This window comes from Cetorhinus maximus, chromosome 17, assembly GCF_964194155.1.
Source record: "Cetorhinus maximus chromosome 17, sCetMax3.hap1.1, whole genome shotgun sequence".
In the NCBI taxonomy this organism is placed as follows: domain Eukaryota; kingdom Metazoa; phylum Chordata; class Chondrichthyes; order Lamniformes; family Cetorhinidae; genus Cetorhinus; species Cetorhinus maximus.
The window spans coordinates 87,703,531-87,720,277 of record NC_135895.1 but is presented as its reverse complement, the minus strand read 5'-3'; the positions used below and the strand labels follow the sequence as shown (position 1 = coordinate 87,720,277).

At 43.1% G+C, this 16,747-nt stretch overlaps 1 protein-coding gene across 3 annotated transcripts in view; it reads right to left on the bottom strand.

The window, feature by feature from the left end:
• Window positions 1-1,279: 1,279 nt before the first annotated feature.
• brinp2 (bone morphogenetic protein/retinoic acid inducible neural-specific 2) overlaps window positions 1,280-16,747 on the bottom strand; it is a 194,011-nt gene continuing 178,543 nt past the window's right edge. For all 3 annotated transcript variants that reach the window (XM_078561556.1, XM_078561555.1, XM_078561557.1), the window contains exon 8: window positions 1,280-5,024. In XM_078561556.1, coding sequence (XP_078417682.1) covers window positions 3,911-5,024 — 1,114 coding nt within the window. In that variant the 3' untranslated portion in view covers window positions 1,280-3,910. The remainder of the gene's footprint in view (window positions 5,025-16,747) is intronic.

Sequence of the window (16,747 nt, the reverse complement as noted above, 5' to 3'; positions counted from 1 at the left end):
AGAACCAGGGGGCAGCCTACCCATCTCTTTGCACCATGATTCTTCTTGCCTCTTGCTTTTGGATACAGTCGCTCTGACCCCCACTGGTTCCCTTTAAAATCAAAGCCTTACATTGACGGGTGTGGGTCATCATCACACCCACACTTTGCCATTGGTCAAGAAGCCTGGAATTTAATGGCATGTTTGGATTAAAGATCCACATCAAAACATGCTGAAGACTCCAATGGGTTCCCATCACCGCAAGCGGGTGAGTCAAAATAAATTTCCACTCTATATTTGTGGAATTTAATCTCAAAATTGGCAGATGGCATAAATGTAGGACAGTGCGGAACACAGTAAAAGACTTCAGAAAGACAGTTTAATGGAATGATCACATTGTGCTTATTCCAATTTAATGTGGTTAAACAGGAGGCATTACAGTCAAGGGAAAGAGGCTGAAGGGTGTATGGAAAAACATCAGGTTCAAACATATAATTGCCTGAAAGTTAAAGCCTGAAAAAACCCAAAAGCTTTTGTATTTTAGAGTGAGGGTACAGGGTGCAAGACTAAAGAAGTAAATTTGTTTAAAATATTTGTCTGCCACAGTTTGAATGCTGTGTACAGTGTTCAGGGCCCTGTAACAAGCAGACAGTAAAGCCAAGGACAGCATATAGCTTCACCAGGGCAATGCCAGAGATTGGAAACTATCGTGATGAGGAAAGACGAGATGTTTGGACTGTATCCAGTGGAGGAAAGAAGAATAAGATGAGATTTGCTAAAAATATGAACAATTTGGGGAACGATTATTTTCTGTGATTGGAGAGTTAGTGCCAAGGATTTATCAATTTCAAATTGCTGCTATAAATATGAGGAGAGAAATTAGGAACGCATTCTCAAAGCAGAGGGTTGTTGGAGGATGGGATGTTTTACCACAGGGAATAATTGAGGCAGAGACCATTGTTTCTTTTAAAGGGAACAATGGATAAATGGCTGAATGAAAGGTGAACAGAACGATGGGAAGACAGCAAGACAGTGGGATTAGTGCTGCATTGTAAAGAGCTGGCATAGTCACAATGGGCTAAGTGACCTCCCTTTGTCTTGTTCAGTTTCATGGTTCTATATACATCATATATTACACAATATAGATATACTATACTGTGTACTCTCAGGATGGAGTATACTATACAATGTGATACTTTATGCAGATCCTACTGGTAGTGACCCTTCCTTTGGAGGAGCCATCAATAAGCACAACGCTCACGTCAAAACACAAGGAGACACGAATACACAACACATTGCCCAGGGTTCCAAATGTGGACTTTTCATCCAGATTTAATAATCAAAAATTAAATGCCCAAACCCTAGATAATACCAGCAATAAAACAAATACAGATGAGTTTCTGTACACTGTCATTAATTTACAATGGAGCCAGAATCTGTCATTAGAAATATACAAAATGGCAGCGTACCGCGAATTTAAACAGCATACTGCACCATTAAACAGCGTACTGCACCTTTAAACAGCCACCTGACAATCGAGAACATTTCTACCCTTAAACAAAGATACAAATAATTTTTCACCTTGAATAAAAGTGGCTTTCCCTTTAAGGAGATTTCCATATTCCAAGTTCCACAAATCCTTGAAAAGTCCTTGCTTTCAAAGGAGTGTTTTGGAGATTTAGGGCCCTGACATCAGAGAGAGTGCACATTGTAAAATGTAGTGACATAGTGTGACAGCATTGTACATCAAAATCATCTAATTAACACAGAACTGCAGAGCGATAGACCATTTGCTATTCATTACCACATGCATAATCCTGATCTGGATCATAATAGGTGCCATTTCACTGAGATTGAAATAAAGTTTATTTCAGGTTAAAGGGGCAATGTCCACATTCAGGAGGGAGACTGAGTACAGCCTGCAAACTGAACTGGTAGGACAAGTTCATGTTATCATCCATTTTGTTGTGATTCATGTTTGTATGAAGACATTGCCCCTTTAAAGCAACCATTCTTGGATTGGCTTCACCAAGCAATCTGTCACTGAACCTTTCCACCCGCCCTGGGTTACGGGCCGCCATTAAACATTGCTGCACTGTCACACTATCATTCACCCACGACTCATCCAATATCATTTCAGTCCTTCTGTTCTGCCACTGTTCTGTGGCTCCAAGCTGCTCCTGCTTTTCCAATCTATCACCACCCTCTATTCAAGTTCAGGAATGTCCTCGATTTGCCGATGGATTTGACTGACTGAAAACAGACCGTCCCCAATGCCACACAACAACAGCAACAACAAAATAAAAATCCCACTTACTCTTTAATCAAGTAGTAAAGTTTACTCTTTGGATCAGAGAAAACACAACATAGCTACAACAAAAAGATAAAGAACCTGTTTGATTTCTCATTTTGATTCAAATACATTTTGTCAGGTCTCTCCAGAGCTCTTTGACAACGAGTATCAATTGGGGGTCTGAGTGTGTGTGTGTGTGTGTGTCCCATTTCTGTTATTTAGAAAAAGAAACCTTATCTCCAAGTTGGCCCATTTGAACATCAGATCATAACACAGGCAAGGTAACATCCCAGCTTTCCATTTTACCTCCAATCCAGCCTTCACAAAAATAAGGGAAAAAAAACACCTAAAGGTCTTTTGCCCTGCTGAAATTTGCCTTTCATGAAGTGTTGAAAGCCATTACTGAATGAAAAAAGTCTTTTTAAAAAAGAATCATGAGTAGGTGGGGATTTTTTTTTTAATGCATTGAGTTGCTTTGATCTGGAATACACAGCCTGAAAAGGAATTTGTTATGTGCTTGAAAAAGAAAAAAAAAGATGCAGGGCTATGGGGAAAGAGCAGGGGAGTGGAACTAATTGGATAGTTCTTTCAAAGAGCTGGCACAGGCAAGATGGGCAGAATGGCCTCTGAGCTGTATGATTCTATGGGTATTTGATGCTGTTTATAACAATGCATCTCTCCCAGATTTTGAACCATGACCATTTGCATTCCATTGACTTTCTAAATTAGCCATAATTTTGTCATATTTAACCTTTCTTCAACATCTGTAAGATTCACCTTAAGCATTTAACCAGTTATTGTATTGACCATACTTCCACATTCATAACCTTAAGCCAACAGTAAGGTAGCGAATAGTTAGTATGTAGTGTTTCTCCAAAATGATCTGTGATTGCCTGGATGACAAATGCTTGGGCCAGTCAACAGCTCCACACGCCTCAGGACTCCACCCCTGTCCAAATGAAGACACAAAAAAGGCGCCTTTGTGTTCGACTCCAGAGCACTTTGCATCACGACCGGTCTCAGCTAGAAATAGGAAATTTGACTTGAGCCACCACAGCACGCTGGACTTGCATATACAGTAAAAACAATGCCATTGAAAAATATTAGTCCCTCAACACCAATTATTAAAATAATTATACAATGATAAAGAAAATGTAACAGATCACACCATTTTGTTTCTGTTCCGGTGTTTGCTACAGAAACATGGATCAGGAAGATTAATATGGGCAGGGTGCCATTTCTAAACACTCCATTGTTAAAAAAAAAACAGGCACAATGCATAACTCCCCATCCCGGCTAGTGTTCAATAAATGTTCATTGTTCCCCATCAGGAGGAAGCCTGATATAATATTTTGCTTGTGTCATCAGAGTCCTGGGAATAATATAAGATGATGATATTGGTTGAATATTCAAGCTCGGGTTGAAGAAGTCTGTTAGGGAAAGGGCTTCTGCTCATCTGTTTGCTCCTGCGATTCGGTGCTTCCCCAACACTGATGTACAGGATAAAGACAGGTGCTTGTTGAAGGGGGAAATCCAGAGTTAAATCAAACAAATTTCACACAAAAGAACACCAAAAACAAAAATCCCCATTATCAACTCTGGTAGGCTCTTGTGTTGTGCTGGGAACGTTGAGTATGGTTAACTGCATAACTTGGTGGTTTCATTTTCGATCGAGTTGATGATTTTGCCGTTGAAGGCCTGAAGGGAAGCTTGAATTCTGACCACCTCACTGGTGGACAACTTCAACCGATGGCGGAGCAGGCAGGTGAAAAGGTCCAGGCGCTGGTGACCATAGGGAGAGAGCCGGTTCACGCGGTCCCGTATCTCCAGCAGCTGCAGCAGGGCGGAGTCCTGCGACCCCTGGGTGTACGGGTAGTCCAGCTGCAGGATCAGGTCCCGAATGGCGTCTGGGTCAAAGTGCATGCTGTAACCAAACACCTGGGCGTGGCTGATCTTCATGTAGCCCAGGTTTCTGGAGGGGTCAATAAACTCCAGCGGCTCATAGTACAGGCTATCATTGCTGCTTGACTTGATGCGGCTCCTCAAGTAGATGTGGACCGTTTCAAAAAACGTCTTCCATTTGTTGCCCAGCATCAGGGTCCAGTTGTAACACTGTAGAGGCACATCCACTTTAGTCCTCTCCCAGTCTGGGTAGCTGTCCTCGTTTACTGGCATGAACCAGCTCTCAGAGTGACTACCTCCAAAAGGATTCACGTAGATAGCCAGCACTGGCTCCAAAGTACTGTTTTTAGTCAAACAGATTTGTATTGTCATGCCTAAGATCATATGAACAAAGTTGGTCTTGTACTTGTTGCTCTTCAGAGTAAGCAGCATGCGCTTCCTCCAGGAGGGGTCAAACCAACTGTTGAGGCGCACGTCGTTGCTGATGAAGATGGCCGGCACGATGATCTTGCTGTCACGTTTCTGCAGCAGATACCTGATCTCCATGTCCCGCAGGTCCTGCTCAGTCTCAAAGCCAATGTACTGCTCAGTGGGGTCAGCGACCTCTGGCCGGCAGACCCCTTGGCCCAGCATGTAGCCCACGTTGCAGGCCCCGCAGCGCGTGCGGTTGTCAGTCGCGCACATCACACAGGAAGTCCCCTCGCCGACCAAGCAGGGAATGGCCTTCTGGCAGGTCACCTGGTCGTAGGGGCAAGTGCAGCTCCGGGTCTCCTCTGAAAATACTCCAGCCAGGCCATTGTCAGTGCAGTACAGGAAAGACTGAACACGGTTGAGCCAATACGTCATAGCCCTTCAGAGAAAAACAAAACCAAAACAACCATCTTATTAAGGTGGAAATTAAGACATTTGATTGCTTCTCCCCAAAGACTCCTTCACTTTAATAAAAACAACTTTCAGTTTATAGCACCTTTCTAGTAGTTAAACACCCTGATGTATTTCATTGGAGCCTTACTAGGCAAAACTTGACACTAAGTTCCATAAAGAGATATTAAAGCTTGGTCAAACAGATGGGTTTTAAGGAATGCCTTAAAGGAAGAGAGAAAGGTGGAGAGCCTTAGGAAGAGAATTCCAGCATTTAGGGATGTGACAGCTGAAAGCATGAACTCCCACAGTGGAAGAACAGAAATTGGGGATACCAGAGCTCTCCGAAAACTGAGGGCTAGAGATGGATTAAAAAAGATCAGGAAGATTGAGGTCACTGAAGGATTCAGATATGAGGATGTAAATTTTAACCAATCAAGAGCAGTATTGTGATGAGGAAGATCTGAGACTCAATATCTGGTCTGAGCTGAGTTCACGGAGGTCAATCGGAAGGATTTGCTTATGTTATCTTCAGCCAGGGGAAAGGTTCACCAGGGAAAATCCTTTATCCAGAAATCCTTTCCTGTGGATGTGTGAAGATGCTGAGGGGGGAATGGGCCAGCCCACTGTTGCCCCAACACACAAACCGATGACATTGCACTCAGTATATAGAGTCACACATGAATGATGGGATGCCTAAAAAGAGGTAGATGCTGGGAGTCAATTAAAAATTTCAAAATTGAGACAAATAGACTTTTGTTAGACAAGAACCAAGGTATGTAGATTGAATTAAGTTGTGGATCTAATTTATTGGCAGAATAGGCTGGAGGGGCTGAACGACCTCCTCCTGTTCCTGTGTTCCTTATGGCTTGGTTCTGGTAGCCGAAGCTGTCTCTTAACCAGAGATCCAAACACTCTCAGGCGTCAAATCAGGAAGAGAGGGAAGGAAGGTGGAGACAATTAACAGAGAAAAGTACTTGGATTACTGTGGTACAAATCTACACTCAACAGCCAGGCTGGCTGAAAGCACAAAATAAACAGTGGTTAAGTTTGGCTCAGGTACTCTCACCACCCATGGGAGATGATTGACTGGTAAACCTAAGGATGATCACAAATAGCTACATCATATACAATGTAATACAAATCACACATGTGTGCATATGCACACATGTGCCCCCACGCACACATGCAGAGAGACATTTTGCTCCAGGAATATTGGGTCTCGCACTTCTGTGCCTGTTCCCACAGCCTTTCCTTGACTTTTTAGACATCACTTGATTCTGTAGAGGGCAGGGTTCCTCCACTGACTCACTCTCCCTGAGCCACACTGACCAGGATATCACTCAGCCAGACTGTGGCAGCTGGCCTCAGTGTCCTGGGGCAGGGAAAGAAAAACTGGCCAAGATTCCTCACTCCAGGTTGTTACACTGTAACCTCCGCTTAAAGCGCATGTGCACTGATATCAGGCAAAAACAGCATCGGGATTGGCTGTGACATTGACACGCTGGTAATTTGCTCGGAGGTTCTCCCAATGATAACTTTCAGTTTAGTGGAGGGTTGCAAAATTCCCAATCTCCTCAGGGATTTCTGCCCACATTAAGGTGTCTGATAGGGTGATTGACCAAGGAAATAGCTAATACCAATGTTTAGGCTTTTGCGTGTGATTGGTCAGCTGAGGGTGCCAGGTAACTGTGGAACCATTACCCAGGAAGAGTTTGCATCTGGAAGAAGGGAGGGAAAACTTTGCAACTTAATCCCTGTGAGGACACACACACACACACACACACACAACATATATTCAGGCTGAAGCAGACCTCGCACAAATCCCCCTCATACTCTTCAATCCCCAAAATGAAATGGGTTTAGCTCTGTTCCAGGGTTCATTGATGAATTTCCAAAGTGCATCACAGCCCATCTTATTAATCAGCAGTGCAGGAAATGGCCAGGTTGTTTCTGGGACATTCAGTTGAAAATAAGGATGAAGTTCAGCACTGATGTGCTCTTCGCATTCACTGATGATCTTACTGGATACAGGCTGTTTAGTATCTGAGAAACATAGGGCTGAGGTTGCAGCATTGCATAAAATCCAAGGCGTCTGTGATTTCGCAGAATCACAGAATCGTTACAGCGCAGGAGGCCATTCAGCCCATCCTGTCTGCACCAGTTCTCCGAATGAGCATTTCACCTTTTGCCATTCTCCTGCCTTCTCCCCAAATAATCATCTAATTCCTTCTTGAATGCCTCGATTGAACCTGCCTCCACCATGCTCTTAGGCAATGCATTACAGACCCTAATCACTCACTGTGTGAAAAAGATTTTTCTCATATCACTTTTGCTTCTTTTACAATTACTTTAAATCTGTGCCCTCTGGTTCTCGATCCTTCTGCCAATAGGAACAGTATCCCCCTATCTACTCTGTCCAGGCCCCTCCTAATTTTGAGTACTTATATCAAAATCCCCTTTCGGCCTTCTTTTCTCCAAGGAAAAGAGTCCCAACTTCTCCAATCTATCTTCATAACTGAAGTTTCTCATCCCTGAAATCATTCTTGTAAACTTCTTCTGCATTCTCTCCAATGCCTTCACATCCTTCTTAAACTGCAATGCCCAGAACTGTACACAGTATTCCAGCTGAGGTCTAACTAGTGTCTTATACATAACAACATAAGAAATAGGGACAGGGATAGACCAGTCAGCCCCTCGAGCCTGCTCTGCCATTCAGTAAGATCATGGCTGATCTTCTTGTGTTTCAATTTCCACATTCCCATCTACCCCTGAATACCTTTGATTCCCTTACCTAACAAGAATCTATATACCTCTGCCTTAAAAATATTCAATGACCCCGCCTTTACCGCCTTCTAAGGCAGAGAATTCCAAAGTGGCACAGCCCTCTGAAAGAAAAATAATTCTCCTCATCTCTGTCCTAAAAGGGCGACCCCTAATTTTAAAACAATGCCCCCTAGTTCTGGACTCACCCACAAGAGGAAATATCCTTTCCATGTCCATCTTGTCAAGACCATTCAGGATCTTATATACTTCAATCAAATCACCCCTCATTCTTCTAAACTCCAGTGGAAACAAGCCCAGTCTGTCTAACCTTTCCTCACAAGACAACACATGCATTCCATCACCTCCTTGCTTTTGTACTCTATGTCCCTAAAGCCTAGGATACTGTATGCATTTGTGAAGGTGGATTTAAAAAAAATACTTTGGGGGGGGTGGGGGGGTACTTTTCCCTCGTCGGGCGAGCTTGGTGGGGGCGCCCAGCCCACGATTGGCCCAATTATAGGCCGCCCAGCGTGAGTTGTGCACAGCAGCGCTCAGAGCTGCCTGTGTGTGTGGGGGTGGGGAAGAGGGTGAGCACGAACTTCGCGCATGCACGTGGGTGCGCACTGGAAAAGCTCCCTGAGGCACAGAGCGGAGATGAAGAGTTTTAAACATTAAAAATAAAGATTTTAAAATTGTTATAAAACATGTCCCCTCATGTGACTCTGTCGTATGAGCGGGGACATGTTATGAATAAAATGTTAACATTTTAAATTTATTTTTATTTGTTGTTGGAAACCTCATCCCGCCCGTGGATGAGGTTTCCTAAAAATTGCAAAGGCCGCTTGGCCTTTTCGCCTGCCCGCCAACCGTAACGTTGGATAGGCAGAAAAAAATTTACTTCAATTACTTTTTTAATAGCCTTAATAGGCCTTTTAGTTGTCAGTGGGCACGCTGCCGACTCTGGCGTGCGCCCACCGACTGAAATATCATGCATCATTTCATGCTTGGTTGGGTTGGGCATGAGTCCGGCTGACGAGCTAAAAGTTCTGTCCTAGGAACATGGTGGTATTCTGTAAAGGCAGGTGTGTGTGTGTGTGTGTTCATGATTAATTAAACTGGGGGAAGGTTAGTAAAGACAACTTGTCTGTGGGAACTGAGGGATGAAAGGTAAAGGTGTTAGATGCATGCATTTGTAATGAAGCACTATGGTGAAGTTAAATGTACGAGTAAATAGATTGGGTTTGGAAATTTGCATTAGGGGAGAGGTAAGGACTTGACTTTCCAGCTGATAAATTTCAAAGGGTAGTTTAGAAGTGACAAGGGGCTTTCACAACTTACAAAGGTTTCATAAGTAAACAGGGGAAGGTTATTAAATTTTATTTGACCCGAAAGTGGAGGTAATAGGAAAACATGAAAGATTTTTATATTTTGGAATTGTTGGGGTGAGTTGTGTTGGCTGTGTGGCGAAGATGTCCTGAGACTAGCTCTGTGCTGAGAAAAGTTGTGAATTTGAAGCAACCATCCAGTTTCAAGCCAGAAAAAAACCTTGTTTTCAAAAAGCAGTCTGTTTCTGGACCTTCTTGAGTCTCTACAGCAGAGTGGAAGGAAGTGAGAAGTCATGTGGTATACTTTACTAAAGTAACAGTAGTTTTTGCCCAGGGTAATATTACTGGATTTTTACGATTAAAAATCTGTAAGGGAGCTGTTGCCAAGTAGTTTACTTGTGTGTTCTGATCAAGTGGGTCTTTTTTTGGGGAATGTTTTTAAGACTTTTTTTAACTGTGTAATTTTAATCTGGTGTGCTTAAGGTATTCTTTTTCTTCCTGTTAATAAATCTTTTACATTTAAAATCCTAAAAGTGTTACTAGGATTCTATGCTTCTAGGATCAGTAGTTTCCCCCTCATTTTCAAAATACACAAAAAAAGGGCTATGATCAGTAAGACAAGTTTCCCTCTGGGATTTGGCTTGCTCAGTGAATAGCATCGGTGACAGACATAACACTTTATTAGCTGCTCTCTCAAGCTGTCCTGCCACCTTTAATAAATTCTGCACATGTACACCCAGGTCCCTCTACTCCTGCACCCCCATTAGTGTAGTACTCTGTATTTTATACTGTCGCTCATGTTTTTCCCACCAAGAAGTATCATCTCACATTTCTCTACATTGAACTTCATCTGCCACCTATCTTCCATTCCACCAACTTGTCTATGTCCTTTTGAAGTTCTACACTGTCCTCCTCATAGTTTACAATACTTCCAAGCTTTGTATTATCAGCAAATTTTGAAATTGTTCACTGTACACCAAAATCTAGGTTATTAATATATATCAAATAGTCACCTCGTCGTACAGAACCTGAGTGTTGCTGAAAAAAGACATTTTGTCAAAGCTTTTCTTCTTGCACTCATCAGGACAATTGCAAGAATACTAATGTCACGGGGAGCAACAACTTAATACTGTATGAGAAGAGAATGATGATTGGTTGGCAAGTGGACCCTGATTGGGAGAGGTGTTGCCATGGAGAATGCACCCCAGTTAACGGCGACTGATAGTTAACTGCCAAGCATTGTTTGAAATTTAAACCAGGCAGCTTGACTCTGATTGGTCAAAGCATTGCCCTGAGGAATGAACCAGCAAATGGCTATCACATTTTGTTTAGCTGAAACAGGCGCAATGTGTGTACATATTCTTTCTGTCTGCAAAGAACAGGGCACCGTGTATTAATATATGTAGCTTCCAGTACACGCAAATGCTTCACACTGTGAGCCCAACTGACAATCTTAAATTGGTTGCCAGTGTAATTTTTAACATACTGAGGATTATTTAGCAAATGTTGTACAATCGCAGAATCATATCTAATGTTGGACACTGTGTTTTGAGTTTTGCAAGCACGGGCTGGTTGGGTACGGTCTGTACCCCGCCAGTTGCGAATAGTGGAAGGGACACGCTGTTTGATACGATCTGCCAGCCTTTGGGACATACGGCCTACATACCTAGCATCACACTGGCACTGAAATCCATATACCACATTACTCATTTGTGAGGTAGACAGAATATCTTTTTGGCTTCCTGTTAGTGGCGAATACCACGCGTGTTGCTACTGCATAGTAGCAGCGTGAAACAGCTAGCTTCACCTGTTGCTCAAATTTTTCAGATACCTTGCCCTTCCAGGGTAATCTGAGATAGATTGGGCACTTTTCAGGATTCAGGGCCAAAAGTTCCGGCTTTAGGCCCATTCATGAGTTTGTGCGATATTCAGCGTGAACAGATCTGATCACGGTAGCTGCTATTCTGCAGGGTGTCTTTGATGCACCCTATTTCAGCATCAAGCTTGCATGGTGAAAAAATGGCTTGGGCCCTATTTACAAGGTTGCCAATAAGGCCAATTGTAAGAATCCCAAAGCGTATATTGACCGGTGAAGGTAGGCTTGTGGTAGACCGTGGTGGAGAATTGTTTGGTTCAGGCTCAGGCAGTTGTCAGGGAGACTGATGGAGTCAATGGATAGGGGATGGACTTAGCTGTGGGGATCAAAAACAATAGTTTTAGTTGGAAGAAATCTCTGTTTATCCAGTAGTAGATCATGGACAGGCAGTGCAGCAATTTGGAAATAATGGAGAGTTTGAGAGAGGTGGTGGTGAGGCAAAGCACAAAAGAAGGCCATTTGGCCCCTCATGCCTCTGTCAGACTTGCCTTAATTGAAAATCATTTGTCGATTATATGCCCGTTTTGCATGTTTATCAATCTTGTCTTGTATTTTGTTACAGCTTCCACAGTATGAACTAACACCCCAATTTGGTCTTGTTTTTCTGTTTCCTGAGCCCAAATCTTTTATATAAATGGTGAACAACATAGTCCAAGCAACAATCCCTGTGGACCACCATTTTCTACCTTGTGCAGGATGAGTAGCTATCTTTAAACTCTACTCTCTACCTTCTATTTTATAGCCAGCTTGCTACCCATTCTGCTGCTTGGAGCCTGACTCCACATGTCCTGACCTTAGTCAAAAGTTTACCATGCAGAATCTTACAGATAGCCTTTTGAAGTTCCAAATATATTAATTATTGTATTATTCTTGTCTACTCATTCTGCTAATATTCCTGAAAGAATTCAATCCAGTTGATAATGCATGGCCTTCCCTTTGGAAACTAGGCTAGGTATTTTTCTACAACATCTTTGAGTAAAGATTCCATTATGATTCCTAACACCCATATTAAGTTAATTGATCGATGGTTCCATGGAGTTGTTTAATCTCTTTTTAAAGATAGGAATAGCATTAGATGTCCACCAGTCCTCTTGCTCCACTCCCTTTTCTGACAAATAAAGTTTTGGAAGTGGATTGTTTGTTTAAGGTTACTTTCTTCAATATGAAGTAATGTTAAAATGTGCATGTTGTGAGTGGCCTTTTTTTTCAGTGTGCAATCTCTTTAAATTCTGACAAGTTATTCATCACAGTTCAAGGTCGGCTCAGTACCTTGTGGGCTGCTGTGTGCCCATGAACACACACATCTTAGGAATATTGACTTGAAGTGTACTTATACTGAGCTTTGCAGTAAAGCTCAGAGAAATCAGAATGCAATGGAACAGGACTAGGATCCGTACACAGATAATATCTCCCTACAGAGTAAAGAAGCGGGATCCATATCCCTGTATTATTTCGGAGTTGAACCATGTCCTTAGAGGATAGTAGCCCAGGAACCACATCTCTGAAAGATCCAAGAGTCAAATCTGCACACGATATTACAGTAGGATCCAGACCCCTACAGGGTGTGGGATTAGGACCCACTCCCCATCCATACAGAACCTAAGAGTCAGAACTGCTTCCCAACATAATATAGGAGTAGGATACAGGTACTTAATATAAAAGCAAAATACTGCGGATGCTGGAAATCTGAAACAAAAACAAAAACAGAAATAGCTGGAAAAACTCAGCAGGCCTGACAGCATCTGCGGAGAGGAACACAGTTAACGTTTCAAGTCCGTATGACTCTTCATCAGTTCTGATGAAGAGTCATACGGACTTGAAACGTTAACTGTGTTCCTCTCCGCAGATGCTGTCAGACATACAGGTACTTAATGTTGTGGGAGGTACTGCAGTGCAAGACTGGGAGTCAATGAAAATGTAAAAGCCGTGATAGCAAGACTGAAACAATATTTGGGAAAGGTAAAAGTGCTGCAGTGACAGCTGCAGAGGCTGTGCATTAAATAAGCTTGGTGTAACAACCCATTTTGTAGTCCACAGCCAAAAGAAAACCCTTGGTGCACAGTATAAATGGCATGAAATCAATAATCTTGCTGAAAGAGGTGATGAGGGTGGCTGGAGCTGGGATTGGAAATGTTGGGCTGTTATAGTAAGCTGTGCTCTTCTTTGTTTTGGGGATATGAGGTACATTGTTAGGGGAGCAGAGAGGCAGATTCACCCTGCATCATTCAATGCTGTAACTGCCTTGGAAGTACTCAACAGGACAGGGTACATGAAGCTTCAATCCCAATCTAGTGGTGGTTTGTCTGACCTCCACTTGATGCCGACACCTGATGAAATGAATAGAGGTTGTCTTGTTATCCAGGACTGACAACAAATTTCATCAGTAGACAAAAACCCCGTCCCCAAAATGACTATGTCTAACCCACCTCAGAGTTCAGTAAGTAGGAAGTCGCTGTAAGCTACTGAACGTAAGAAATAGGAGCAGGAGTAGATCATTCAGCCCCTCAAGACTGCTCTGTCATTCAATAAGTTCATGGCTGATCTTCTGCTTCAAGTTCACTTCCCTGCCTGCTCCCCTTGATTCCCTCTGATGCCAGATATCTTTCTGTCTCAGCCTTGAATATATACAACAATGGAGCATCCATAACTCTCTGGGGGTACAGAATTCCAAAGATTCACAACACTTTGAGTGAAGAAGTTTCTCCTCATCTCAGTCCTAATTGATCGACTCTTATTCTGAAACTGTGCCCCAATGTTCTAGATTCCCCAATCAGGGGAAACAACTTCTCAGTGCCTGACAACCCCTTCAGAGTCATGTATGAATCAATAAGATCACCTCTCATTATTCTAAACACCAAAGAGTATAGATCCAATTTACTCAGCCTCTCATCATAGGACAGCTCTCTCATCCCAGGAACCAATCTAGTGAACCTTAGCTGAACCACCTCCAATTCAAGTATATCCTCCCCCAGACATGGAGATCAAAATTGTGCACCATTCTCCAGGATGTGTCACCAGAGCCCTGCACAGTTGTAGGAACACTTCCTTATTCTTGTACTCCAATACCCTTTCAATAAAGGCTAAAATACCACTTGCTGTCCTAATTGCTTGCTACACTTGCATGTTAACTTTCCATGTTCCTTGTACAAGTAAACCAAAGTTTCTCTGAGCATCAACGTTTAAGTTACACACCGTTAAAAAATATTCTATTTTCATATCCTTACTAATAAAGTGATTGACCTCACATTTCTCCACATTATACTTCATCTGCCACATATTACCCACTTGTTTAACCTCCCTATATCTCTTTACAACCTCTTTGTGTCCTCCTCACAGCTTGCATTACTGCTTTTCTTTGTATCATCAGCAAACTTAGGATGGAAATTCCTGTGCCCGTTGGTGTCGGGTGTCATGGTGGGTGTGAGCGGATAATAAGGTAGGAAGGCCAAAAATCAGTTTCACGCCGTCATAAAACCAGTTCGCGATCACCTGCTTTGCCCGTCAATGGCAGGCCGCATTTACCGCCACTAGACGTCGGGAACTTGGTTTTCATACATCTGCATATCATGATAAGCCCTGCCCGCTGGAATCATCCCCCCACGCTGGATCATCCAGGCACGTTGGCGTGATTGCATGCCAACGAGTTTCACAATTGTACAAAAGCGACGTGCACCTGGCAGGCTGCATTTCGCTCGGGGCTTAGAGGTTTGTTTGCCCACCTTGCTTCGGGCAGCACTCTCGGTCATCAGCGCCAGGCTTCGCAGACAGCACCACATCACTTTTAGGGGGGCTCATGGGCAGGTCTCTACCTACTAGACCAGCCGTAAGGCGGGTGGGTGGCTTTTCAAAGGCTGCAGGGCTAAGGCTTGTTTGAGGAAGGAAAAAGGAGCCTCAGGCAAGGGAAGAGGCTGCACTGCAGTGTACTGGGAAATGGGGGTATCCCAGGGTGTGTGCGGGGGCACATGTTGATCTGTGCAAGTGGCCTCAAGATGTTGCGGGCTGAGAGGGCAGTCTCCAGAGGAGATGAGGCCAGATGGAGATGTGAGAGTGTGTGTGAGAGAGTGATTGGTGATGTGCCTTGAGCTGGCAGTGAGTGAGATGCCAGTGAATGTGTGATGGGCTTGTGGGTGTGAGAGCTTAGAGTGATGAGATGGTTGCCTTAACCTGGTGGTACGGACAAAATCATTCATCCTCCTTCTCCACTGGATGGCCAACCTCTTCTGTGCAGCATTGGCACTGACCACCACTGCCACCTCCTCCCAAGCTGGAGTGGTGAGATTGCTGGAGCTCCTGCAGCCAGAGCAGGAGGACATCACGGAGGGCGTCCAAAAGACATTCCAGTGTCGGGTCACTGAACTCTTCCTGGCTTTCAGGGCCATGACTTCACCGGAGCAGTCCTGGGCTGCAAGCATTGAGAACTATGTGTGCGGCTGCAGTTTAGATATAGCACCGGAGTGAGGAAAACGGTGTGGTAATGGCATGGCAACCCACCAGCGAGATGGCGTGTTCCCTGTGGCTGCATAATTAATGAGGTGGGAAGCAGAAGATATGGCGTGAAAAGCTGCCATTGAGGCCGGCGGGTATAATGTCCTTTCTCCCACCCGCTACCACACTTAGTGCAAATCTGGGATGATTCCGCCCTTAGATACATTACGCTTTGTCTTTTTATCTCCGTCACTAGTATAGATTGTAAGTACCTGAGGCCCACACACTGATCATTGCTACACTGCACTCGTTACAGCTGTCAACTTGAGAATTCCCCATTCTTCTTTAGTCTGTGCCCCCTACCCATTAATCAATTATGCTAATACATTACCCCTAACTTCACGAGCTCCTATCTTGCGTATTAAACTTTTGAGTGGCACCTTATTAAATGCCTTTTGGAACCCCAAGAATACTACATGACCTGGTTCCACTTCATCATGATTTCCCTTTCAGAAAACCATGCTGATTTTGTCTGATCATACTGTTTTTCTGAGTGTATTGTTAAGACTTTCTTGAGAAGAGATTCCAACAATTTCCTGATGATGATAACAGGATAACTGGCTTGTAGTTCCCAATTGTTATTCTCCCCCCTTTCTTTTGTTCATATTTGTTAACTTCTAATCCATTGGCACTGTTTTAGAATCTAGAGAGTTTTGGAAAATCATAACCAGTGCATCAACTTTTTTGCAGCTACCTCTAGGGTGTAGGCTATCAGGTCCTGGTGATTGTCGGCTTTTAGTCCATTAAGTTTCTCCAATATTATTCCCCTGCTGATATTAGTTATCTTAAGTTTGGCACTCTCATTCACCCCTTGGATAACCTCTATTTCTGGTATGTAACTTGTGTCTTCATCTCTACCATTTCCTCATTCCCCTTGATAATTTCTCTCTCTTTTGTCCTCTAAGGGTTCAACATTTATTATGGCTACTCTCCTTTTTATATACTTAGAAAACTCTTACAATCTGTTTTTATATTCCTGGCTAGTTTACTTTCATATTCTTTTTTTCCCCCTTTTTATCAACTTTTTGGTCACCTTTTGCTGGTTTCTAAAACACCGCCAATCCTCAGCCTTACTACAATTCTTTGCAAAATTACAAGCCTCTTCTTTTAATACAATACTAGTCTGAACTTCCCTATTAAGCCACAGATGGTTCTTCCTTGCTGAGTTTTTGCTTTTTAATGGAATGTATTTTAGTTGATTGTTTTGAATTATTTATTTAATGTTTCCCATTGTTTATTTAAAGCCATGTATTTAAGTCT